General features: G+C 44.3%; 2 protein-coding genes across 5 annotated transcripts in view; one reads left to right on the forward strand and one right to left on the reverse strand.

The window, feature by feature from the left end:
• Positions 1 to 6853, reverse strand: part of RECQL5 (RecQ like helicase 5) — a 46194-nt gene extending 39341 nt beyond the window's left edge. Inside the window, exons 1-5 of one of the 2 annotated variants that reach the window (XM_008051347.2) lie at positions 6422 to 6853; positions 5569 to 5609; positions 3401 to 3919; positions 2749 to 2851; positions 1791 to 1902 (exon numbers count right to left, since the gene is read on the reverse strand). In XM_008051347.2, coding sequence (XP_008049538.1) covers positions 1791 to 1902; positions 2749 to 2851; positions 3401 to 3919; positions 5569 to 5609; positions 6422 to 6551 — 905 coding nt within the window. In that variant the 5' untranslated portion in view covers positions 6552 to 6853. Of the gene's footprint in view, positions 1 to 1790; positions 1903 to 2748; positions 2852 to 3400; positions 3920 to 5568; positions 5691 to 6421 lie in introns of both variants that reach the window. The other variant, XM_008051346.2, reaches the window with a different exon arrangement.
• A 288-nt stretch (positions 6854 to 7141) lies between these two features.
• SAP30BP (SAP30 binding protein) overlaps positions 7142 to 26944 on the forward strand; it is a 36500-nt gene continuing 16697 nt past the window's right edge. Inside the window, exons 1-3 of one of the 3 annotated variants that reach the window (XM_008051348.1) lie at positions 7142 to 7494; positions 9021 to 9130; positions 11377 to 11424. In XM_008051348.1, coding sequence (XP_008049539.1) covers positions 7389 to 7494; positions 9021 to 9130; positions 11377 to 11424 — 264 coding nt within the window. In that variant the 5' untranslated portion in view covers positions 7142 to 7388. The remainder of the gene's footprint in view (positions 7495 to 9020; positions 9131 to 11376; positions 11425 to 26944) is intronic. The other 2 variants (XM_008051350.1, XM_008051349.1) reach the window with 2 other exon arrangements.

A 26944-nucleotide genomic window follows, 5' to 3' on the forward strand; every position in this document is an offset into this window, starting at 1 on the left:
CGGGAGCGGCCACTGCACTCCAGTCTGGGTGACCGAGTGAGACTTCAACTCAAAAAAAAAGATAAACTTGAGATTCAGAGGTAAATTTGTACAAAGTCACACAGAGGACAGTAGAGCTAGGATTTGAGCTTAGGGGTGTCTGCCTTCAAAGCTGACTCCTAACAAGACACTGCAGACCCAGGGTTCAAACTGATTCCGAAAGTCTGTGTTCTTTTAAATGTAGTGTACTGACTAGTTTCTCCTTTACTAATTCAGGGTCACTGTGAGGCTCAATGAGACCAATATAAAAAAGTGCTCCATAAATCATACAAACCATCATTGCTTATTGTTCATCAGAGCAAAGGACTTCAGGCTATAGCTCAATATGCCTCCTGAAAGTCATGGCTGGAGGTAAAAGACTTCCCAATAGTTGCCATTGTGGGGATGGGGGCTGGGATGCACCCCAACACTTCTAGACTGTCAGTAAGCAGGAACAAGAAATGATGGGCAATAAGAACTTTGCCTTTGACTTCCCATAGGGAGCAGCTTAAAATACAGTCATGCATTGCTTAACTAAGGGGACACATTCTGAAATAGCATTGTGAGGCAATTTCATCATTGTGTGAACATCAGGGTAAATAGTACTTACACAAACCTGGACTGTAGAGCCTGTTACACACCTAGGCTACATGGTATATAGCCTATTGTGCCCAAGCTACAAATCTGCACGTGTTACTGTACTGAATACTACAGGCAACTATAGCACAAATCACAAGGTGATAGGAATTTTTCAGCTCCGTTATAATCGTTTTGTTTTTTAAGACTGTTGCCCAGTCTGGAGTGCAGTTTCATGCTCACGGCCACCACAGCCTCAACCTGCTGGACTCAAGATGATCCTTCCGTCTCAGCCTTCCAAGTAGCTGGAACTACAGGTATGTGCTACCACACCCAGATAATTTTTTGATTTATTGTAGAGACAAGGTCTCACCTAGGTACCCCGGCTAGTATCAAACCCCTGGGCTCAGGCAATCCTTTTGCCTCAGTCTGCCAAAGTGCCGGGATTACAGGCATGGGCCACCACGCCTGGCTTCCATTATAATATTTTGTGTATGTGTGTGTGTTGGAGTCTCACTCTGTCACCCAGACTGGAGTGCAGTGGCACGCTCCTGACCACCGCAGCCTCGACCTGCTGGGCTCCAGCGATCCTTCTGCCTCAGCCTTCTAAGTAGCTGGAACTACAGGCATCCGCTACCACGCCTGGCTAATTTTTGATTTATTGTAGAGATGAGGTCTCGCCAAGTTGCCCACGCGGGTCTCAAACCTGCAGGCTCAGGTAATCCACTCACCTCAGCCTCCCAAAGCGCTGGGATTACAAGCTGAACCACCAAGCCCGGTTGCCATTATAACTCTTATGGGATCACTATTGTATACACATGGTTCACTATTGACCAAAACATCAATATGTGGCATATGACTATAGTTACTTCATTCCAGTCCCCTACGCAGAATCTACCAAGATGTGAGTGAATGGGAAGAGCCTGATGAATTGCATTGCATGCCGCCCCCTTTCCTGAAGGACAACAGAACCATGCTGTGCAGTCATGTGGGAACAGGCCGCACGAGAACTGTCAGCATTAAAAAAAAAAACAGAACTGTCAGCATTTGGGCTGTGTACTAAAGACCTTCCCTGAAGCCTCCTTCCCATCTGGCCCTCGAAGCAGCACACAGACCTAGTCCTTTGGGCAGAGATCTAGGCAGCCCACATCGAGCCAGGCCCAGACCAAGAAGGTACGGCAAGAACCAAAACTCACCTGACGTTGGCTTTATCCACTCCCATCCCAAAGCTAATGGTTGCAACAATCACAGGGACTTTCTCCTCCATCCACTCGTTTTGTACCAGTGTTCTTTCAGAAGCCTTCAGTCCTGGAAAGGAGAGGCATATGGTTAAGGGAACTTGCATTTCCCTGGAATTTACCTTGGGCTATATTTGGTTTTTTATGAGCTGGAGTCTCACTCTGTCATCCAGGCTTGAGTGCAATGGCATGATCATGGCACACCGCAGCTTCAAACTCCTGGGCTTGGGCAATCCTTCCACCTCAGCCTCCCAAGTAGCTAGGACTACAGGAACATGCCACCACATCCAGCTAATTTTATTTTTTGTAGAGACAAGGTCTCATCATGTTACCCAAGCTGGTCTCAAACTCCTGGGATCAAGTGATCCTCCCACTTTGGCCTTCCAAAGTACTGGGATTACAGGTATGAGCCACCACAACCGGCATCTATTTTGGGTTTGATACTATTCTGGGCACTTTACACATACCCTGAATCCATCACTGCCCAGCTGTATGATCCTGGGCCAGACACTTTACCTCACCAACCCTCAGCTGACAGCTCAGCTGACAGACATAAAGACCCTGATCCATATGTGGCACAGAACATTCAACACATGTTAGGGCCATGATTCAAACCCAAGTCCATTGACCTCCAAAGCCTATGCTCATTCTATAATACCCACCTGGGCTTATAAAAACATCATACACTGCTATATAGGCAGAGAGTGAGAAAAAGAAATCAAGAGTCATAATTCTCATTTTAGACCTCATTCATGTCAAGACTCAGTTTAGAGGATTCAATTGAATCACTTTAGCTTTCGTGCGTATCTACAAAAAAGACAATGGACCACCTGAGAAACAGGATCTATAAAGAACAAGGGACCCACCAACTGGCCTCTGGGAGTGAAAAGACCCACATGACCTGGGTGCCCCTTACCTGCATGGTAAGCCTTGGCATTCACACCCCTGTAACTGAGCTCTATGGCCAGCTGTTCACAAGCCTCTCTAGTCCTGCAGTAGACAATGCCGCAGCCAGACAACTGAATAGGGAGACACAGGAAGAAAATGAGCATGGGAAGAACAGAACAATCGGCCCACTGTAATGTGACCTGCTTTAAAAGAACCTCTACTCTTTTCCTCATCAGCTTCAGTCTCCTCTGAGGCAGGACACCCAGCAGGGCTCTGCTACTTTATAAAAAGCAAGGTCAAAGCCACTCAAAATCCAACCTGTTTAACTTCTCTGCCTCCTCCCTGCAAACCTTGTGTAGGTCTGCAAAGGTCTCACACAGCGGAGCTGACTCCTTGCCTTCCACGGAAGGTTCCAGGACAAGGGAACCCCAGGAAGGGGGACAATGACAGGAAATCTAAGGAACAACTCTCTTTGCATGAGTTTTAAGGAGCCTGACTGAAACAACTCCCTCAGGTCCCCTCCCACTCTGGGAAGTTTTCTGTCCTCTCAATAAATCCAGCTTTCTAAAAAAAAAAAAAGCTGACTACAAAATAAAGCAAAGGTCTTAGAAAGACCAATCTCCACTACTATGTTGCAGGTAGTATCCCACTGCTGCTTGGCCCCCGCCTCAGTGCCTCACCCCTTTATCAGTCTTCTGTCCAAGAGCCTTAAGGCAGAAGTCCTTCAGGTTCCCATAGGGATCAGAAATCAGTTCCTTGAATTGCACGTCATAGAAGAGGTTGGCCCGGAAGCAGGGAGTCTTGAAGGTGGCAACTGGTTGCTTCAGGTGTAGAGCAGCAAACACATCCTCTTGGACCTGTGGGGTGGCTGTGGCAGTCAGAGCCACACATGGGACATGTACCAGACGGGCGCGCAGGGCACCCAAGCGCAAGTAGTCAGGACGAAAGTCATGCCCCCACTGAGAAACACAATGAGCTTCGTCCACTATCAAGTAAGAGAGTAGGTGGCGGGACACCAGGGAGTTCAGGGTGGGCTGGAAGGAGGCTGAAGCTGCCATCTCCGGGGTGATATACAGAAGCTTGGTCTGGGGCTTTTCTTGAGTCAGATCAGAGAGCAGCTCCTTCCTTTCCTGTACTGAGAGCTTCGAGTTCAGGGAACTTACTCGTACCTTCAGGGCCAGCAAGTGGTCTACTTGGTCCTGAGGGAAGGAAGGGATGAGACCAGAGAAGGGACTCAGGACTCAGGTAAACATCATTGCAACTCTCTGAGGGATTTCCTAGTCATAAAATGTCCTCCAATATGTCTTCTCTTAGTACAGAAGTACAGGATGAGTATCTCTTATACAAAATGCTTGGGAAGTGTTTTGGATTTCGGAGACTGTACTTGTAGAGTTTGGGATATTTGCACATATATAATGAGATATCTTGGGGATAGGAGCCAAGTCTAAATTATTGTTTCATCTACACCTCATACACATGGTCTGAAGATAATTTTATGCAATATTTATTTATTTATTTATTTTGAGTTAGAGTCTCACTCTGTCACCCATGCTGGAGTGTAGTGGCACATTTCTGACCACCGCAGCCTTGGACCTGCTAGGCTCAGGTGATCCTTCCATCTCAGCCTTCCAAGTAGCTGGAACTACAGGCACGCACCACCACGCCTGGCTGATTTTTTAATTTATTGTAGAGATGAGGTCCCGCCAAGTTGCCCAGGCTGGTCTCAAACCAGTGGGCTAAGGCAATCCTCTTACCTCGGCCTCCCATAGGCGTGAGCCACCGCACCCAGCCTATACAATATTTTAAAATAATTTTGTGCATGAAAATAGTTTTGATTGCATTTAGCTGTGACCCATCACCTAAGGCCAGAGGTCAGGTATGGTATTTTCCACTTGTGGCATCAAGTTGGCACTCAAAAATTTAGGATGCTGGAACATTTTGGATTTCGGATTATTTTGATTAAGGATGCTCAACTTGCACACAAGGTAAAGTGGTTGAGAGGACAAGCTTTGGAGTCAGACAGACCTGTATTCAATCCTGGCTCACTTAATTGCCAGATGCTCTCTGGCTGTTTCTTAACCTCTGAAACTATGTTTTTTTCTCTCTCCCTCCTCTCCTTCCTATAAAAATAGTAACTAATAGGGTTGTTGTATAAGTTAAATAAAATTTTACACCTTAAATGTAAAATTAATACATATAAACCACTTAGCACAAAGCCGGGGACCTAGTGAAAATTCACCAATTATTACTGTCCCTGTCTCTCAACTTTTCTTCATGGTGGATGGCTCTTAACCACACAGGCATGCTTCCTCAATTCTGATTCTATCAGCCAAACTGCAGGCCTTAAATAGAGTCAGAACATCTGCAGAGCAGATGTTAACAAGGCCCCAAACAACTTCCCATAGCTTTTTTTTTTTTTTTTGGTCTCACACATTGTGCCCTCACCAAAATAAAGCAAGACACCAGGGATTCCCCGCATCAATTTAGGTATCTACCACTTTGCATCTTCTATCTCTAGATCATGCGTACACACGTGCATATGTAAGAGTGAATATGCATGTGTGTACAAATATAGTTCCATACTCCTCTGGACAAAAAATAACAAAGGAGGGTGAGGAACCTCAGACCATCAAAATACAGAAGACTCCTTCATAATTCACCAGAGTGATATGCACTAGCAGAGAACCCTACATTTGAACAATTCGGAAACCAAATATAGAAAGTGAGATTGGCAAATCAGAGAAAATAAGAGCCAAAAGACCAAATAGAAGAGAAGTAAAGTTTCCAGCTAAAAGAAAATCTTCCCCTAATCTTTTTGGGCTACCATCTTCATATCCCTAAGCCTCACCTGAATCAGAGCAATGAGAGGAGAGACTATAATGGTGATGCCTTTGGCCAACAAGGCGGGAAGCTGATAGCATAGGGATTTTCCTGCCCCTGTGGGCATGCACACAAAGACATCTTTGTTACCTGCAAAAATACAAGAAGATAACATTTCAATGCTTTCTGCCTTTTCATCCAGGTTGTTGAAAATTAAATGAGAAGGTTGGAAAATTAAATGAGAGTGTCTGCCACATGGGAGGGTCTCAATATAACACTAATTCCCTTCCTGTCTTTTCCATGAAAAAGGCAGGGATCCTGGGAGATTGGGAAATATGCACAAACCATTTCTGGTCACAGTAATTTAAAACAGGGTAAGAAGTCTAAGTCTGTGAGATATGAGTGACTGATATAAACAGCCACAAAAGCAGAGTGCTACTAGATGAGTGAGCACATCTGTGTAGATCTGAAAGGACATCACTTAGAGGGCTTTCATTTGTAAATGTATCAGTATTGCACTGTAACTCCCTCCTTAACATTACTTCTTCCTTCTTATGAGGCCACTCAATCTTCAACATGGGAATTACCTAGGTCAGTGATTAGGTTAGGTTATTCTTGCCTCCGCACTACTGCCTGCACACAGACAGACAATAATGGGAATCTATGAACTGTTTTCAAAGATAATGTATACCTCTGCCTATGAAATATATGAACCAGAACAGCTGGATGATTCTGCCATTAACATTGCAAGCTTTGGGTGACAAGTCCAAAAGGTTTCCAAAACTAGTTATGGACCAAGGGTGGGAAGTAGGGGAAGAGGGTGTTCTGCTGCAATGTTATGGCCAGAACAAATTTAAAGAGAGATAGCTTGGTGATGTTACCTTTTACTACTGCCAAAGTCGCACTCTCTTGCAAAGGCGTCTTAAAAGAGTCAAACCCAAAGACTTTCTTCAATGTAGTCCGGACTCGCCGCTCAGGGTCAAAAGGATAGGATGAAGGGTGGGTGCTCATCTTAGCAAAAAACAGTGCCCAAAGGTTAAGGGAAAGGGACGAAAGGTTGCCTGGAGAAACCTCTGTTCTGCTTTTAAAATACAGCTTATTTTTCTCTGAGTAAGCAATTGCTACATTACATTTAAGTCAAGTACTAAAGCTGCAGGTGATCTGCCTCAAGCAATACCTTTTTGGGTAGTTTAAAATCTTCACTTTTACGCTCAGTGAAAATAAAAACAATGAACTTATCCCATGTCACGGTACAGCACAGAGCTAGATATCAGATCACAAGAAGAAACACAAATGTCTTCGGAATAGTTTGGAGAATATAGAATCGTTTTTCTAAGATCCACCTTCTGCTCCCTCTTCTGTAAGTGCAGTCATGACGACCATTCTTTCCCCCGTCCCCCCCGCCAACCCGTGACCCCGACCCCTTCTCTCTTCTTCCTCTGAGTCCCAGATCCGAAATTTTCTCCCTTGGCTAGCCAATGACTCCTTCTCTTCACTCCAAGATATCAGAGCCGGATGTGGGCTGTCCGGGAATGAAATGCTCTTACTGGGCTGCTGCTGCTCGCTGACTCCGGAACTATTCGAAGACCCTCACACACTCTCCCTAACTCCGAGAAGCCAAACCGCCGGGAACTCAGCGTTAAGTAAAACCTACACAACCTATGTCCGTCGCGCAGTGATGTCGTAACGAGCGCCCTCCTGAGGGGCGGGGCCAGGCGAAGAAACTATCGTTTTGATTGGTCCAGGTTGGCGCGGGGTCTCCTGGGATCCGGAAAATGCTGCCTCTCCGCACGGAAGTCGGTGTCTTTGAGTCATAGAAGCGAGACACGCCAGTACCGTGGGAATAAGATGGCGGGGAAGAGGAATGTTCTGTCGTCTCTGGCAGTTTACGCGGAAGATTCAGAGCCCGAGTCTGACGGAGAGGCTGGAGTCGAAGCGGTGGGCAGCGCGGCTGGTGAGGCCCGAGGGAAGCTGGAAGGGGAAATGGTGTCTTCCTGGAATGCTTCCCCCGGAGGGGCAGGAGGAAAAGAGATGATCATTGTGTCCTATGTACCAGGCCCGGGAGGGCTGTCCGGGTCTTGGGTAGGATAGTGCATTAGAGAGTGTAATAAGGATGAACTGTCTCCTTCACGTTGGTTCGTTTATTCTGCGGAAACCTACTGAAAGTCTTTTCCTTGCCGGGTATCGTGGTGAGCAGAGGGATAGATGAAGAAAGAAGGGAGCTGAACCTTCCTCTGGGTTCGCAGAGAGATGGGCGATGTAGTAAAACATACGTGGAGAGTGATAAAGGTTGCGTTTTATTAAATTTATATTTTTGAGTTGGGACTGTGCCCTGTACGGAGCTTTCAAAATAACGATCTCCAAAGTGAGAGGATCGAATTCGGTGGATCTAGGACAGGATCTGGACGTTTGTGAATGTTTCAAAAGTCCTGGGTGATTCTGTTATTTTGTGAGTTTTTAAAGCCTGTGGTGATTTTTTGCCCTCAGGTTGAGAATCACAATGTTAGAGAATGGGAATAGATTCCTTGGAAGAATAGAAGACGTTATGTAATATGTACGGATCTTGGTATCCTCGACTGGAAAGTGAAGGGGATTGGATTAGGTTAGGTACTGTCACATCTGTGGGCTTGTGTGGTCTTTTACAGTCAGAAGGTTCTCTGTGGTTTCCTAGTACTATACGATGTTTTAATTTATTTATTTATTGCTTATCTTGTTTAAATGTAGAAAAAGATTTTGTTTCTCTAGTAGGTGTGATTGGGAACCTTGGCGTCCCCGTGTTAAAGATCCTGTTCCTAGGGGAGAAGGTACTTTTTTTTTTTTTGAATTGTAGTCTCTGTGGCCCAGGCTGGAGTGCAGTGTCATGCTCACAGCCACCCCAGTGTCGACCTGCTGGGCTGCGGCGATCCTTCCAGTTTAGCCTTCCAAGTAGCCAGAACTACAGGTGAACGTTACCATGACTGGCTATTCTTGATTTATTGTTGAGACAAGATCTCTCCAAGTTGCCCAGGCTGATCTCGAACCTGCAGGCTTGGGCAATCCACTCTCCTCGGCCTTCCAAAGTGCTGAGATTACAGGCTGAGCTACTGAGCCTTGCCTGGAAAAAAGGTACTTAAATGAGGAAGACAAGTTCAGAGGTCCTTGTGATACAAGGCAGAGATGTGCATGTTAAGAGATGTTTAAGCAATAGTTCAGAGAAGGGGAAGATTCAACTGGCATAATAGATGTGCTGAAAACTTAGAGGCAAAATTTAGCACTTGGTTTTCTTCCCTGTTCTTTTAATAATTTCTTCCACTAAATTGTGTCCTTTCCAGGGCAGTGTCTGAGCATATGGTCACTTACGTGAGGAACTTAGGTTCCCCTTTTATCTTCAGAGATAGTCCTGGGCACTCAAGTCACGGGAACATTTTCTTCCATTCCCCTTCCCCCATTATTTTTTCTCTTCTTTTTTTTTCTTTCTTTTTTTCCCCCTACCTGTTTCAGAGGAGAAAGGTGGATTAGTATCTGATGCTTATGGAGAGGACGACTTTTCACGCCTAGGGGGTGATGAAGATGGTTATGAAGAAGAAGAGGATGAGAACAGCAAACAGTCGGTAGGTAAATCTTCCAAATCCAGAGCTGCTCAAAGCATCATTTCATCTGTCAGAAACTTTCTGAACCTTGCCAACAGTGTTCCATTTCATCGCTAATTTCATTCCTCTTCCCTTCTTTTGTTTGGTATTAGTTGAAGAAATTGGGATCATTTTGTACTAATCTCTGAGTTGAAATTTGGGGGGAAAGATAGTAGACTTATGTAACCCAGATATCAATGGGTATTTTATGTTGATTTTTCCCTGATTGAATAATTAATTCCATTTGTAGCAGTCATTCATTCCAATTGGGGTATCATTTATAGCTGCAATCAAGTCTGTATTGTTTTTTATCTTGATTGGTGCTCACTCAAATATTTCAATTTTTCATCAAGTTAAGCAAGGAAAATTTTCATTTTTATCTGCTTTGATCCTTCTTAACTTTTTTCTTGGCATTTTCCTTGGCACTTTCTATCAAGGAGTGTTTGGTTCTTGATCACAAATCTTTCCAGAAGTTTAGTAGGTGGTAGCTAACAAAGAAAGGAGAACTTGCATCTCTATTAACAGGAGAGACTTTAGGAACACAATCATGCAAGCAACATGAGCCAGAATTTAAAAGTTTGTAGAGGAAACAAGGAAATTTAGTCGGGTGCTTAGCACATGACATACAAAGATGAATCTAGATATTGAATCTGGCTACCTAGCAACAATTTTAATTGAAACACAGTGTACTTTGTTATTTTTTCAAAATTTGTTACATATGATGTGTAACTTGCTAGCATTAGAATTTTTTCCACATTAAACAGACTATTTTATGCTCTTTTGGGAGAGATTTTCATGTCTCTAGCCCCATTCATTAATGCTGATAATTCAGAATTAACTGAAATTGATTTAGAAATTAGTTGATTTAGAATTAACTGAAATTGAAATAGAGTTTTAACAAGTTGTTTTGTTTTCCTGACTTTTCTCAAGTTCATACCCACTGGCTTAATGTCCATAACTCTTTTCTTTGGTACATTTACATAATGTGTTTTTGAAGTGTTCCATATTTGTTTTGCTTAAAATTTTTTTTATGTTTAAGCTTTATTTCATATTTTGGTAAAATCCTCTCATCAAATCCCAATGTAGATATTCTGAAATGTGATTATATTTGACTGAGCTCCATCTCTAATTATTTGGCATGATAGATTTCATTTTAAGGTGATTATGGAGATTGCATTAAAGTCTATGATTGCATTTAAAGTCACTGGCACCTTGCAAGAGAGTTAGGTCTCAAGACCATTCCTATAGTTTGTTCAAGTCTCTTAGGTGGTGTTTATATTAATATCTGGAGTGCTTTGTAATATTTGGGTTAAAGTTTAGTTTTGTTGAAAATAGCAGTTTCAGGTGAAATTATTTTTCCCTGGGTGTTAAAGTCTTATGTACATTGGGAGTGTTCTGGGTAGTGAAAGTGTCATGGATTTCGTTTCTGAAGTAGCTGGTTTAACATCTGCTCTCGATCCTTGACCATCATAGTATTTGCATTAGTGCTTAGTGGAATGGTGGACTTGCTTTGTGGAGAATGCCTTACCATGTGTGATACTTTGTGTCAAGCAGACCTCATTTGGATAAGGAAGAAGGCTGCGTAGAATGGGTCAGTGACCGTTCTTTGAGCACTCAGGTGGAGACAGAGCCCACTGGGACCCTTTAGTCCTGCCTTTTTGCACACCACTTGTTCTGGTCATTTAGTGCCTGCCTTCCTGTCCTCATGTTAGTGCAAATGCTGCTGGGTTATGATGCTGAGGTATAGTTGTGTGTGAGTTGTGGCACTTTGGTGGTGAACAATGTTACAGTAGGACCAAGTCTGATATATATGTGTAGACAAAAGGGGGAAAAGGATTCATAACCCTGGTTTTAAATAATTGCTATTTCAGTGAAAACACTATACTTGTTTTATCCAGTGGCCTGGTCTTACTCTCTTCTGAAGCATATTGCAACCTTTCTCCATTTTTATGTGTGTGATTTTTAACTTGGGCGTTTTCATTGATGGAGACTGTAACACTACTAAAAAACTGTTGACTTTGAGCTGATGTTTTTTGTTTCTTTTCCCCCAGAACGTCTCTTTTTTCCCCTCCTCTTTCTCTAGTTCTGGGTCATATGGTAGGGGAGGGATTCCTGGTGGGATGACTCCAGCTGGGTAAATGGGCTGTTTGCTCCAGCCGCTAGTTATGCATGTGAGCCCCTTAGGCCTGCTCCTTTAAGCTTAATCCTCTAAATTCTTTGTCTTGTAGGAAGATGACGATTCAGAGACTGAAAAACCTGAGGCTGATGACCCAAAGGTATTTGGTGTTGGCTGTGGCGGGGTGGCTGGATGTGAACAAAGTGCTTTAACATTATGGCTCAGTTCATATGTCTGGTCAAGATCTGTCCCACTAACATACTGTGTGGACACTTTCTGGGAGAAAACCAGCTTTATATTAAGAACCTGGAGACCAGCCAGGAATGAACAAATCCTAGGGCAGATTGGATATCCAGCCTTGCAGATTGTGTCATATCTTCAGAGTAGAAAGGAGAGAGGCCTGTTTGAGTCCAAAAACCCACTTGTGTTCTGCATCCCAGGTGGGGCTTTGTGGGGTCACTGCCCCTGCAGATGGGTTCGATATACGATTGTTTCTAGCCTCAGGAAGGCATAAAGGCAGCCTTGTGTGCTCTGGGTTCTCTGTGGTCATCTAGAAGTGAAAAAGGCCATGAGTGGGTCAAAACAAAGTGAGGCCTTTCCCTAGTTGTTTGGGTTGCTGATCCTAATTCTCATTTTCCCAGGAGCGTGCCTTTCCACTCATGGGCAAGCTGTGCAGAATGGTCTTTTTTTGAAACAACGACTGTTCTCATAGTTCCATCCCAGGAGCAGGTGAGAGTAATTAGCAGCAATTCCTATCACACTCCATGAATGATCCTGTTTTCTTTTTTTTTTTTTTTTTGAGTTGGAGTCTCACTGTGTCGCCCAGACTGGAGTATAGTGGCCGCTCCCGGTCACCGCAGCCTCTACCTGCTGGGCTCCGGCGATCCTTCCGCCTCAGCCTTCCGAGTAGCTGGAACTACAGGCACGCGCTACCACGCCCAGCTAATTTTTGACTTATTGTAGAGATGAGGTCTCACCAAATTGCCCAGGCGGGTCTCCAACCCGCGGGCTCAGGCAATCCACTCACCTCAGCCTCCCAAAGGCGCGGGATTACAGGCTGAGCCACCAAGCCTGGCTGATCCTGTTTTCATGGATGTTTAGACCCCCTTGTATTGATTATGCTGCTATGCTGTGCATTGGGCACTAGATACATTAGAGTCATTCTTTGTGAGACAAACTTTTTTTTTCTCCCCAAAGAGAAAGACTAATTCCGTCACTCTATGCCTGGGGAGTGGGGACCTCATTTTGCAATTAAAAACTGCTTTGAAACCAACTGTAACCTTTAAGGTGACTAGTGGAATTTAGGAAAATTATGCCCAATTATAATGTGCCCAGTATATTTGAAAATATAGTGTGAACTGTTCCATGTTTGAACTGGTTCTGTGATTAGATAGAACCATATACAGCCAATGAAATTAATCATGAAAAGTTGTGGACAATGCAAATGAGAACACATTTTATCAAGAAAGCATCAACATGCAGGAGAAGGGAAAAAGTGAATTCTAGAAATTGTAAATGCAAACTACTTTTCTGTGCTGAGTGAAGAAACAAAGCCTGATAACTCATACAAATATTGCTGGCAGAGGGGTATGGGGCAGACCTGTAGCCCCATAATTCACAGGTGGTCACAACTTTCTTTGGGTTTGCAGAAAGATTAGTCAATAGTATTAGTATTAGTATTCATATCATAATGGTTGGGATATATGGGAGCTAGAACCTGTGTGTAAAGCAAGCCTACAGGAGCCATCAGGTGTTGGGGCTTCAGTTGTAGAGGGAAAGGAGGATTTGTAGGCCTTGGACCCTTTATGTGTGCAGTTGCTGCCTTTGCTTAAGGCTGGAAGGCCTCTTGGGGAGGATGACTGGAGAGCAAGATGCATCCACTTAACCATCACCCCTTCTAGAGTATCATCATTTAGACAGCAAGTCCTCAGGGAGTGACATGCCCTTGTGAGTGAGGTTGGGTTGGGGGCGGGGGCACATGAAAAACAAAGCAGACTTTACGCCTGTCTGTCTGGGAGCAGCAAAAATACTAAAGAAAAAAAAAAAAAAAAACAGAACCTAAAGGGCAAAGTTCCTGAATTCTTTTGTGTCCAGCCTCCCCTTCCTCAGTCCCACCTCAAGGTTGGAAAGCCCTGTCATTTCTACTTGCTGTGTTTCATTCAGTCATTTAATTTCGGATCTTATTGTGGAATGAGAAGTTTTCATGGAATAATTTCTGTTCCTGTTTGGGAGCCCTCAGAAATCAGAACACAAAATCCAGCCATCAAAGTAACTCAATTTAGTTATTTTAGAAAGAGATCGTGCCAGCTTAGATGTCCTACAGTCCCTGGTGACTGCCAGAGGCCCACCGTAGAGAGCCCTCATGGCATCTCCAAGGACCAGAAATGATCCTAAGATGAGTCTTCTGTGATGCCCTTGTCCGAGTCCTGGCCCTGGCTTCCTCTTGCCTGAGCTTGCATCAGACTATTTTCTAGGTAGCGGGCTGTACCTTAAATCCAAAACTTTTCTGGCACATTTAAGTTTTATTTTAATTAATATTGTACAATTTTTAAATTCTAAACCCATAACTTTGAACAGTTCTGCCTTCATGCATATGAAGTTTCTAGCAATAGGATATTTTACTGGACTGCATCTTTGTAAGAAACATCCTTAATTTTATTGGCCAATGGATTGCTGTCGTAATTGTCTTTTCCACTAGATGGCATTCTCCTACTTTGGCTTTTTAAGATCTGCTTTTAATGTTTTCTACATTTGTTCTCAAAACGTTTTGGTTTCTTTACACAATTAAAAACTGAGGCTCTATCTAGTCTGTGCAACATAGCAAAACCTCATTTTTACTAAAAACAGAAATAAATTGCAGGGTGTGGTGGTACACATCTATAATCCTAGCTACTCAGGTGGTCCTGAGGCAGGAGGGTCACTTGAGCTATGATCACTGTACCCCAGCCTCAGTGACAGCAAGACCCCTTGTCTCTTGGGGGGGAGGGAAGAGGATCCCAAATAACTTTTGTTCATTTTAATTTTATCTATTAATGTTTACCATCTTAGAAGTTGAAGCTGAGAAAACTTTAAAGTATTTATTTTAAAGTAACAAACCTATCACATGTTAACATTAATGACATTTTTAGGAAAAGTAAGTATTTCTGAAACAAAAAAAATTTTAGCGCAAAGAGTGACACTGAGTTGGAGTCTCACTCTGTTGCCCAGGCTGAAGTGCAGTGGCACGCTTACGGCCACCACAGCCTAGACCCACTGGGCTCTCAGGCGATCTTCCACCTCTGCCTTCCACATAGCTGGAACTATAGGCACCCACCAGTATGGTAATTTTTTGATTTTTTATAGAGATGAGGTCTCGCCAAGTTGCCCAGGCTGGTCTCAAACCCTTGGGCTCAGACAATCCTCTCACCTCATCCTCCCAAAGTGCTGGTATTACAGGTGTGAGCTACCACGCCCAGCTGAAGAAGTATTTTAATAGCCCTTTAAGGTAATTTTAGATATTCATCTTTGATACTTCATTAAAACTCAACAAGTGATAGTTTCCTTTAAAAGGTTAGTTGTAACATGGAATGTGAAATCTTATCAGTGAACTTTTTTGTTTTCTGCTTGACTAAAATCCACTAGTCTGTCTTGCACTTTAAGTGGATCTTTTACCTGTACATGATTTTACATCATCAGGCACTAGTGATTTGAAAAGTACTGATTTAGTGAGTTATACAAATCTCCTTAATATTGGTATATTTTGTTCTATAATATCCAAAAAAATCATATTTACTAGTAATATTACTGCTCTCCTCAGACAAGGTGCTAAATATGGGGAAATTGTCAGATCCACAGAAGGGAGTACACATTTTCCAAGATTCTGTTAATTTTTGCTTGAAAGCTTGAATTTTATCATTGCCAATAACTATTTTCAGAGTTTTTCTTGAAGTGACAGTCTTCATTTTTGAGAAAATGTCTGCCAAATACCAACTCCAAATAACCAGTTTTTCTGTTAGTAATTTTTTTTAAGTAAAAATGCTGTTTCCTGAAGAAAATGGCTAGTTCAACTTGTAACTCAAATAATCACATACCGTAGTTCACCCTTATCCGTAGTTTGCCTACTTGTGGTTAACTGTGGTTTGAAAATATTACATTCAGCCGGGCTTGGTGGCTCAGCCTGTAATCCCGCACCTTTGGGAGACTGAGGTGAGTGGATTCCCAGAGCCCGCGGGCTTGAGACCCACCTGGGCAACTTGGTGAGACCTCATCTCTACAATAAAACAAAAATTAGCCGAGTGTGGTAGCGCGCGCCTATAGTTCCAGCTACTTGGAAGGCTGAGGTGGAAGGATTGCCGGAGCCCAGCAGGTCGAGGCTGCGGTGGCCGGGAGCAGACACTGCACTCCAGTCTGGGCGACAGAGCGAGACTCCAACTCAAAAAAAAAAAAAAAAAAAGTTAAATGAAGAATAAACGCAAACATAAAAAAGCTCAAAAAAAAAAAAATTTGTACTCAGGTATGAAGATTTCATAAAGCAGTCATTTTTATCACTTTATGAGAACAAAATTTTTTAGTGAAATTGGCTTTAAAAAAAATAAACAGAATATAATGACAACTGCTATAGTTTGGTGCAGCTGCCTTTATTTGTTCTAAAGGCCAGCAGTTTACCCGCCATTTCTTCTGCAAATGCCAACACTATGGAAAAAGCAAATAACATCTTACTGTTATAAAAACAGTTTTGACTTGGCAAACCCCCAAGGGCCCACAGTTCAACTTTGAGACCACTAGTCTTCTAATCCAAATTGTAGGTGGGTGCTATGAAATTATTGTTTAGAACTGTTTTTTATTGCTCTGCAAATGTCTTTAAGTTGTTATCCTTATGGAGCCTTGATCTGTGTTGGGGGCAGTATAGTATCCAGAGTTAGATGATTCAGTCCAGCATGGAAGGGAAAAGTTAAAGCTTTGGAATCAGACCTGGGTTTCAATTCCAAGCTCTGCTTGGGGATGTCCCTTCTGTTTTCTCATCTGGAAAACTGCATCATAATGAAATCTGCCCTATTTGTCTTATAAGGAGTAGCTACATAAAGGTAAGGTCCAGTCATCCCTCAGTATCTGTGGGGGACTGGTTTCAGGACCTCCTGCAGATACCAAAAATCCACTGATGCTCCAGTCTGTGATATAAAATGTTGTATTTGTATATAACCTACACACATTCTCCCATATACTTTAAATCATTTCTAGGTTACTTGTAATACATAATATAAGGTCAATGCTATGTAAATTGTTATACTGCATTGTTTAGGGAATATTGACAAGCAAAAATAATCTGTACATGTTCAGTATAGACACAGTTTCAATTTTTATTTATTCATTTACTTTGAGTCGGAGTCTTGCTCTGTTGCCCAGACTGGAGTGCAGTGGCACATTCATGGTCACCACAGCCTCGACCTGCTGGGCTCAGGTGATCCTTCTGCTTCAGTCTTCCAAGCAGCTGGAACTACAGGCATGCGCCACCATGCCCAACTAATTTTTTTGATTTATTGTAGAGACAAGATTTCACCATGTTGCCCAGGCTGGGATTAAACCCGTGGGCTCAGGCAGTCCTCTCACCTCCATCTCCCAAAGTGCTGAGGTTACAGGCGTGAGCCACTGCACCCATCTATAAAAATTTTTGATCCCAGGTTGATTGCGTCCACAGATGCAGAACCCATGGATATGGAGGGTCTGCTGTACTTGGCTTAACAGTGTCTGGTATGTGTATATTCAGTGGCAATGGATGCAGCAACCACCACTACCAGTACCTGTTGTGCTTACTTCTTAGGCTGGTCACACCATATTGTTGGCCTGTTTTGAAATAGTGGATTCCATGTTTTAAACTGGACTATGCTCAGAGAAGAGCAATTTTAAAGGTGAGGACACCGGGCTCGATGGCTCAGCCTGTAATCCCCGCTTTGGGAGGCTGAGGTGAGTGGATTGCCTGAGCCCACGGGTTCAAGACCCGCCTTGGCGGGACCTCATCTCTACAATAAATCAAAAATTAGCTGGGCGTGGTAGTGCACGCCTGTAATTCCAGCTACTTGGAAGGCTGAGGCAGAAGGATCACTGGAGCCCAGCAGGTCGAGGCTGCAGTGGCCGGGAGCAGCCACTACACTCCAGTCTGGGTGACAGAATGAGACTCCAACTTAAAAAAATAAATAAATAAAGGTGAGGGGAGTCAAGCATGGTAGCGCATACCTGTAGTCCCAGCTACTCAAGAGGCTAAAGAGGGAGGATTGCTTGAGCCTGGGAGATCAAGGTCAGCCCTTACAACACAGGGAGACCCCATCTCAAAAAAATAAAGATGAGGGAGCTCAAAATCACATCACATAATAAGAAGTTAAAGGCGCTGGAAGAAAGAAGACTTGGGAAGAGCCAGTAGTTATGCTCTGATGTGGCAGCCAGATGAAGAACTTGAAGAACACGAAGAATTACATGAGAAGATTGCCTTCACGTAATTAAGAACTTTTTGTCTTTTCTGGCCAAAAGTGAACCCATTTCAAGAGGTAGCGAGTGCCCTGTTTCTGGAGATTTTTCAGACAAGTTAAGGAACTGTTTGTCCTGAATGTCTCAAAAAACATGTGGGTTGAAGTTGGATAAACCCCAAAGAATGCCCTGGGGACCTCCTGGGAAAGGACTTGGGCACTGTGGATAAGCAAAGTTGTGTATTCTCTAAATGTATTATCTGCTTATTTTTGGATATACAAAGACTGGGAAATTTGCCCTAATTTTAATCACTCTGCTGTTTGTGTTTACCTGTGAGTACAAAGTCCCACATTTGGGAGTATGAAGAACAGTTAACTCCAGACCCACCTGTGCAGGGAGCCTGTGGTCCTGTCCATCAACCTGGGTGGCAAAGATTGGGTGTTGCAGGTGCTGAATTTGCCCCCAACTAGAGGACAGGAGGTCAGAGAAGGAGGCTGAGCATTTCACAGGAAGCTGTTCACCTCAGCCTTTCTGTTCCATTCTTTCTCTCTCTCTAGCTTCAAGTTTTTGGTCTTGCCTTTTTAGTAAGCAGCCTGATCCTTATATGTTCTGATTAATTAACAGAAGGTGGCACTACTGTCCTAAGAAAAAAGTCAGACCAGAGGTGGTCATCCTGTGGCAGCTCCTTACTCCAGGAAAAGGTGCCTGGCGGCAGAAGTGTTTCCTCTCTCTGTCCATGCTTGGCATATGAGTGTCCCTTTCACCACTCTCTCCTTTGTCCACATTTTACCTGGTTACCCTGGAACGTTTTCCCTTGTTTATTTTTTTCTCCATTCCTACAGTTCCTGTGGGTGAAGGTATTTCCACTCACTTACTGTCCCTGACACACCCTTCCTTTGAAAACAAACACTGGAATTGATGACCTGGGAGCAAGAAGGATGAAGCAGTAACTGGGAGGGGCTGGGATCGCCTGCCTCCCTGAGGTGTTGTAGTCTAGGCTCTGATCTAGGAAAAGACTCCCCCTAGCCCTGGAAGCACACATCTATAAAAACAAAATAGTGTCTTTGGGTCAAGGAGGTGGCATCTAGTATGGGGGAAGATTGTTCTAGCATTTTTTTAAAAGGCGTGTATGACCCCAGTTAAAGTAAAATAAAACATTTTTTAAATCCTTAGAGCTTGAAAGTAGTGCTGAAATGTGGAGTTCATAACCTAGAGCCTGTAGATCCATCCATGGTCAGAAGTTGGGGGTTGCACTTTGGCCTGGCTTCTCTCTAGCCGTGGGACCACAGGCATATAGCTTAAACTTCACTCATCTTCATTGTGAAGTCTGGGCTGTGAGACTCCTTTACAAAGTGGCTGTGACAGTAACATGAGAGAATGTACATGAAAATGCTTTAAATATCTAACAGTTCTATTTCTTAAGTAATTGTCTTCAGACTATAAGTATTACTGCACTCAGACCAGTAGCACACATTTGTGTGTTACCTGACAGATGTTGAGTAATGTTATGTTTCCTGTGAAATATGTAAATATCTGTGGCACCTTTGTGGGTTTGCTGCAGTACCCCAGGTGCCTTGATGCATAGTTTGGGAACTGTGGTGGAAGATCATCTTCGAGTTTGGTTTAGGGGGAGTGCAGCTTGCTGTAAGTCCTCACTTAGGAGGCCTAGGCCAGCTGAGTGCATGATGTCTTCACCAGTGACTGTTCATACCCACCCTGAAGAAGATCAGCCTTGTGTTATTGACTCAGTCCAAATGAGGGATTTGTATTGGGCAGAACTGACTCAGTAATTCCCTCTCTCCCTCTCCTTTCCAATTCCTTCCTATTGTCCCATTGTTATTACTGGTCTTTTGAAATACCAGAATCAGTTATCTGGAAACTGAAAACTGCCTAAGGAGCTTATTTCCCAAGAATTTTTGTCGACTTCTGACTGTAGGAAGAACTTTCAGGAGCCTACCAGCAATTGCATATAGGCAACACTACAGGTTGAAGTCTTACATCCTCCTTATTGAACACATAAATAAACTCCAGAATATGTGCAGCTTCTTCATGACCTCTGCAGAGCAAAATGAAATCCAAAAAGATGCTATTGCTTTTCATAAACAAACGGCACAGGTTTCCATTTATCCTGATACTCAAGGATATTTAAGAGGGGAGGTGGTAGCCGGGCTCAGTGGCTCAGCCTGTAATCCCAGCGCTTTGGGAGGCTGAGGTGAGTGGATTGCCTGAGCCCGCGGGTTCAAGACCCGCCTCGGCAACTTGGCAAGACCTCATCTCTACAATAAATCAAAAAAATTAGCCGGGTGTGGTAGCGCGCGCCTGTAGTTCCAGCTACTTAGAAGGCTGAGGTGGAAGGATCGCCGGAGCCCAGCAGGTCAAGGCTGCGGTGGCCGGGAGCATGCCACTGCACTCCAGTCTGGGCGACAGAGTGAGACTCCAACTCAAAAAAAAGGGGGCGGGGGGCAGGGAGGTGGTGTGGTGTGGTGTGGGGAGGGAGCCATGAGTCCTTTTGTGGAATCAGAGACATTCATGTGCTTTTCTTGGCCTGCTTCTGGAGAACCCTGAGGACTGAGAATTGCTTTCTATATGTATTATAAACAACTTCAGTGTTGCCAATTATAACAGAAATTACAGTGTAATTATAACAGCATGGCAAATGCAAAATTAAGGATTGTATGGTATAAGTTATATCTTAATAAAGCTGCTGTAAGAAAAAAATGATTTAATTATCTAAATACTCCACATGGGAAATGACAAAAAACGGACCTTTGATATACACTAACTTTTGTTGTCGTAGTAATACCAATTTTTTTTTTCTTGAGTTGGAGTCTCTCTCTGTTGCCCAGGCTGGAGTACAGTGGCACACTCATGGCCACCCCAGCGTAGACCTGCTGGGCTCTGGTGATCCTTCCACCTCAGCCTTCCAAGTAGCCGGAACTACAGACACGTGCTACCATGCTGTCTAATTTTTTTTATATATTGTAGAGATGAAGTCTCGCCAAGTTGCCCGACTGATCTCGAACCTTCAGGCTCAGGCAATTCACTCGTCTCAGCCTCCCAAAGTGCTGGGATTACAGGCTGAGCCACCGAGCCTGGCCAATACCAATTATTAACAACACACTTTTTTCACATCAGTTTCCTCATACTTATGTTTTCTTCATCTTTATAGATTAAATCCAGAATTAGTGCCTTACGTTAGCAAAATCTGAATGTGTTTTTATAGTTATTATTGGATAAAATGCTACGTATGCAGTTTCTCTCAGATTCTCTGATGACAGGAGCATGCCATGTTCAGAAGAAATAACTCTTCCCATAAGTCTGTGTTTTCATTGGAAGTCCACGTGGTTGTTAACCCAGGAAGTGAGACCACCTTCGTAGAGATCAGGATTTTGTAGCATTTATTCTGTGAGTCCCCAGGAAATCTGTAGGCCAGGGTGGTGGCACCCACAGTTTGTGATTAAGCCTGCAGGACCAACCCTTCCGATCAAGTCAGCTCAGCATTACTCATTGGGGCTGTTTCCCCTGATCATCATAGCTGAAAAGTAATACATCTGGGTGTCTTCCCCTTGTAGCCAGGGTTTACCACCTGTTTCTTTCTGACCTGCTAGAGAGTCATTCCTAAAGAGATGTTTTTTTTCCGTGGTATTTGTTTTTGTCTTAATTTGTGGCTTCATAGAAACTGTTACTGTTTGCAGTCTCTTAAGCTAGAGAGAAGTGGGAAGTTGGGAAGCCATACAACTGGACTTGGGAGTCAAGCAGACTTGGGCTTCAGTTTCAACATTGCCAGTTCCTAGGCAAGCTGCTTCATCTGCAGAATGGAAATAATGTCTGCCTTACCAGGTTACTGTGAGACTCGAATAGTGTATATTAGCTTTTAGTGAGGTCTGTGTTTAGGGTGTGGAAAGGGGGCTATGTGAGACGGAGAGCATATGCTTGGTCCCTGCATCCTGGTTTTATTCTCCCACCTACCCTGTGTTCTGTCTTTCATACCCCACAATCCCTTGAGTGCTGGTTAGGAAGGAAAAAAAATCACTGTGTGACTCACCTAGGGCCAGAGAAGGAAATGGCCCTTGACCTTGACCATTGCTGGTGTGTAACCATCCATACTCCTCCTCGAAATTTTAATGTGGCCTTTGAACTGTTGAGAATGTCCAGGCCTGCCTAGCATTTGGCACTTCCCTGCTCTCAACACAATGATTAGGCTTGTTCTTAACAACTATCCTGCTAGAGTTGCTGTGCAGAAGTAGGAGACATGGAATTTCCACTTCAGGGTGGCCATGCTGTGGAGAACCCACCCCAGGCTGAGGTCTAGGGGTCTGCCCAGTGGTAGCCTAATCTGAACAGTAGTCAGAAGAGCAGAGACAGAGGCAGGCTGTGAAAGTCACTCTTCATTTTAGAGTGAAAGAAATCCAAGCCAGGTGCTTTGTCCTGCCACCTTCCAAAGAAGGCCTCACTACATCTGAAAGCTGAACACTGCTGGTAGAAACACTGGTGATTGCTCAAAGTTGTGATCTCATGCAGAGCGATTATTCTCCCTCTGACCCCTCCTCTAGGCTCCTCCACACTGCCAGAGGGGCCTTCTTGACTGTACTTGCTCCAAGTAAACTGTAGCTGAGACTCCCAGAAGCCGCACCCCACTCCTCCTGGTTCTGCAGCTGAGAAGGAGCCACTGTTTGCCTGGTCCGCCCTCCTGTCAGCTGTGCAAGCCCCAACATATCTCCTTCCCTTTGGGGCCAGATACCACAGATTGCTAACGGAGGTGTGGCTGGGCTCCTCCTTCCCCAGCAGGACTCATCTTTCTGAAACTATCCGATGTAGAGAACCGTCTATCCTTAGTTATCCAACACTTCTGACCTTCATTGTGTTCTAATCTGTGTGCCTTGATATGCTGCTGTTGGTTTCTGGGTTTGATAGGATTTTGCTCACTTGCATTGCTAACTTTGGAGTTGGGTAAATTTTTCCTGAGCTGTTCTTTCTGGCCCTATGAAGACTGCTTGTGCCCCTATTCAGATCCTGTCTCCTTCCTACCAGTATGTAGATGATGACCAGTTTGCATTTCCACCCTCCTTGCTTTCAGGTATCTTGGGTATATTTGCTTCGAATGTTAATGTAGCTTCTCAATTTATCAACTGATCTCTCAGGTGGAATATATTGCCTTAGTAATTTGGTGGCCATATAGAGTTGTGTCTTTTGCATACTTGACTTTGCCATTCTCAGCCTCACAAAGCCATTTCCTTTGTCCTTGTCTGACTTCAAGCTCCCCTCACCCCCCAAAATACCAACTTAAAGCATAGGGACTCTTCTTGAAGGAAGACATGGAGGAAAACCTGGCCTGACCCCACCACTGAAGGCTTGTCTCAAATCCTTGGTGTGAGGCAACCTCTATACATAGATGCAACCCACCCCTGACATTCGGGGTGAGAGAGAGGGGAATGGAATGACCCTCTCAGACCATCTTTGACATCATTAGGCCAGGCTCAGTGGCTCAGTCTGTAATCCCAGCACTTTGGGAGGCCGAGGTGAGTGGATTGCCTGAGCCCGCGGGTTCGAGACCCGCCTGGGCAAGTTGGCGAGACCTCATCTCTATAAGAAATCAAAAATTAGCCGGGCATGGTAACGCGTGCCTGTAGTTCCAGCTACTTGGAAGGCTGAGGCGGAAGGATCACCGGATCCCAGCAGGTCGAGGCTGAGGTGGCCGGGAGCGGCCACTGCACTCCAATCTGAGTGACAGTGAGACTCCAACTCAAAAAAAAAAAAAAAAAAGACTTCATTAAAGAAACTAAAAATCACTGAGTGTCTTGAATCAAATGTAGATTGCACTGGGACTAGTCACATAGCTAAAGTCTCCTCTCTGGAAATGACTCTCTGCTTTTCTGTTGAAGTCTGGCTGGTTGCCACACATTCTATTTAACAGAACATGAGCAGCCATGCTGAGCCTTGGAGGCTTTGTTTTAACCAGATTTTTCAAATAGAGAAAATCTGTTTTCTTTCCCCTCTTTGCCTTTTCTTCAGTCTGTAAGGCCAATTCTAGAGTTGGCTTAGTAAGTCTTGGCAGACTTCTGTTTAACCCTTTCCTGTAGAAACCTCTGACTGGGGGAGCTGAGCCTTCCAGTTAGTAAGCTGGGAGCAAAGGCAATCCCAGTGCATCCCGAGTGGCCCCACCAGCTTCCGCCCATTTTTCTGATAAATGAAGTTTTTCCATCCCCAGGCAGGCGGTGTGCCCATGGCAGTGGCCCAGTTCTGGCCAACAGGATACAGCTGAAGGAAATGTGCTGGTGATGGGCTTTCTCCAGTGCTCTCCTGTGGGTGGTGGGGGTGGGGGACCAGTGTCTGGAGCACAGGGTGGAACGTTCCCATGCAGCATTGGGTTTGGAGACTTTGCTGAGCTTCAGGGTTGCTAGCAGCTCTCTCTCTCATAGCTCCCAACCACGTCTCTGTCAAACTAGCATCATGTTATTCTGGAACTTGGAGGTATTATATAAAAGTAATCCATAAAAGTAGCTGGGTATGGTGGCTCACGCCTATAGTCCCAATTGTTTGGAAGGCTGAGGCCGAAGGATCACCTGAGCCCAGCAGGTCAAAGCTGCAGTAGCCTTGATCATACTACTGCACTCCAGCCTAGGTGACGGTGAGACTCTGACTCTTAAAAAAAAGAAAAGTAATCCAGAATTATTGCTTTCTTGTTGGCCTGAAGTGACTCACATTCGTCTCAGAAAACCTTATTTTTACTGTCACAGATCGATGCCCCTCCGGAGGGACGGCATACCATTCCTTCCAAAATAGCTGTATTGTCTGATGGTTAAGAAGTTTCATGAGCCTGTTGTGCAAATTAAGTGAGATCATTAATTGAAGAGTTTAGTATAAGACCTAAAATTATTCCCCTAGATTGAGCTTTCACATTTTTTTCTCAGTGCTTGTACATAATAAATGTGTGACAAAATTTTTGTGGAATAAATAGTTCTACAGTAATTCTGTCTTTTTAGCTTAGGATTTAGGAGCACTAGGCCCAGTGGTCAGAACGAGGATGCAGGAAGAAAGGCAAATAATTGGGTTTAATTTTTCTTTTTCTTTCTTTCTTTTGGAGTCAGTCTCACTCTGTCACCCAGGCTGGAGTGCAGCGGCACACTCAGGGTCGCTGCAGCCTCGACCTGCTGGTCTCAGGTGATCCTCCCATCTCAGCCTTCCAAGTAGCTGGAACCACAGGTGTGGTTCAACCATGCCCAGCTAATTTTATAATTTGTTGTAGAGATGAGGTCTCACTACGTTGCTCAGGCTGGTTTCGAACCCCTGAGCTCAGGCAGTCCTCTTGCCTCTGCCTCCCAAAGTGCTGGGATTACAGGTGTGAGTTACCTTGCCTGGCTTAAAATTTTTTTTTATTTCAGTATCGGTGCCCGCTTTCCACTTTCTCCCTGCCCTGTGCCAGCCTTTTATGCAAGTCTGTCCCCTTTGTTAGGTCCACTTCTGCTTCCTCTCTGATATTTTCAGAGAATCTGCATATTGCAACTAACGGTGGAGTTGAGCAGGTTTGGAGTCTGGGGGTTAAAACGCTGCAGCTGAAGGTAACTGTGGGACCTAAACTGGACTAAAGAGAAACCATTGGCGATGGGTGTATGTGTGAGAGAGGTATCAGTGTTTGAGCACCTGCTGTGGGCCAGACACTGACGTCCAGGTGAGTGCACAGAGTAGTGCAGTTTGTCCTCACTGGCCAGGTGGGTGTGAGGTAGAGGAAGGCTCCCCCAGGCCACTATTGAGGTCAACAAAGGGCTTACTAGACAGTACGTATTGGGAAGGCCCTGGGTACGGAGAGGGGAGAAGGCTAAAATAGCCAGTAGGGTATCCTCAGGGCTCGGGGGCCACAGTGAGGGTTCATTTATGAATAGATACTCTGCTCATTAAGTGAGATCTCATCAGAACATGGGCTGTTCCAGGTCTGAGAAAATAGAAGGTGTAGAAGTTATTTTACTGTTCTGCCTCCCAAGCTGCCACCTGCTTGTAAGATGCAGGATTACATTGCCCAACACAAAACACCTGGTCTGTAGGGTTCTCACCCCTGGTCTCAGGGCAGGCTGCCAATGCCCCTGTTCTGGGTGCTTTCTCTGTGCCTATTGCTGCCCACACTGGGGAAAAAAAACATGACATTTAGATTTGCCAGGATCTGGATGCTGGAAGCTGCCATTGCTGTGTCTGAAGTTTGACACTGGAACTTTGTGTATGCCTTGTGGGGCTGGTTCCAGGAAGATTGGTGAAGCATTGTTGGCTGTAAATAAACCCCCTTTTTTTCACTCAGGGCTGGGTATTTCTTTGCTGAGTAAATCCTCCCAGCTCAAATGGCAGCTTGTTCGGCTTCATGAATCTATATTGTTTTTATTTCCTTCCTCTGCTCCAGTCAGCTTCATCAGTGGCTGGACTTTTGTGTTCTCTGCAGAGGGAACCATGTTCTGGGTTCTGTAATTCCTGAGAGCAGGGCCCCTGCCACTGACCTACAGGCATGGCTGTTGCATCTTGTAAGTCTAGTCACAATTGTTTAAGAAACCAAATTGGCAGATTCAGATCACTGTTCTCCAGGGACAGTCCCCACCCAGCCTGCCACAGGAGCCTCATGCTCTGGTTGTTGGGACTTTGGTCCCAGGTGAAGTCAGGGGAGGGTGAGGGGTGCAGATACAAGACGAGACCTTGCCTCAGAGATTGGTCTATTGACCAGCTCAGTGTTTGAACCTCTCTTGCTCTTTCCCCTCTTCCTTGTCTTCTCACTTGGCTTTTGTTAGCTGTGGATTTTGTTTTTGTTTTTCCTTTTGTCTTTGATTGGACTTGAACAAGGAAATTAAAGAGGTTTCCCTAGTCCTTTCTCTTGGAAACTGCTTTTCTTTCCTGAGTGAGGTGCTTTGTTCTCATCTTCCTTACCAGCTGGGTGAAAATCCTTCAGGCTGTTCTGTGGTGTACTGTTGCATTCATGTCTCTGGGCTGTGGGTTCCATGCCTTCCGGCTGATGCAGACAAATGTCTGGTATATAGACATCTAGGCTGTATTCACTACTTTGACCAACGGAGAATTTCCATTTGGAGACCAGAGGGATAGATTTGTACAAGTCAAGACAAGTATCCCTTATGCATTTCAAAATACTGCTTTAGGGGAAGAAAAGAGAACAGTGGTTTCTTGTTGCTTTTTACTTGTATCTGCATAATTCCCCCTTTCCCCTTCCTCTTTAAGGGCATAGTGAGAATCTCCCCCTGTAGCAAATTTTG

This window comes from Carlito syrichta, unplaced genomic scaffold (assembly GCF_000164805.1).
Source record: "Carlito syrichta isolate Samal-C Ts95f unplaced genomic scaffold, Tarsius_syrichta-2.0.1 Scaffold170021, whole genome shotgun sequence".
NCBI lineage: Eukaryota > Metazoa > Chordata > Mammalia > Primates > Tarsiidae > Carlito > Carlito syrichta.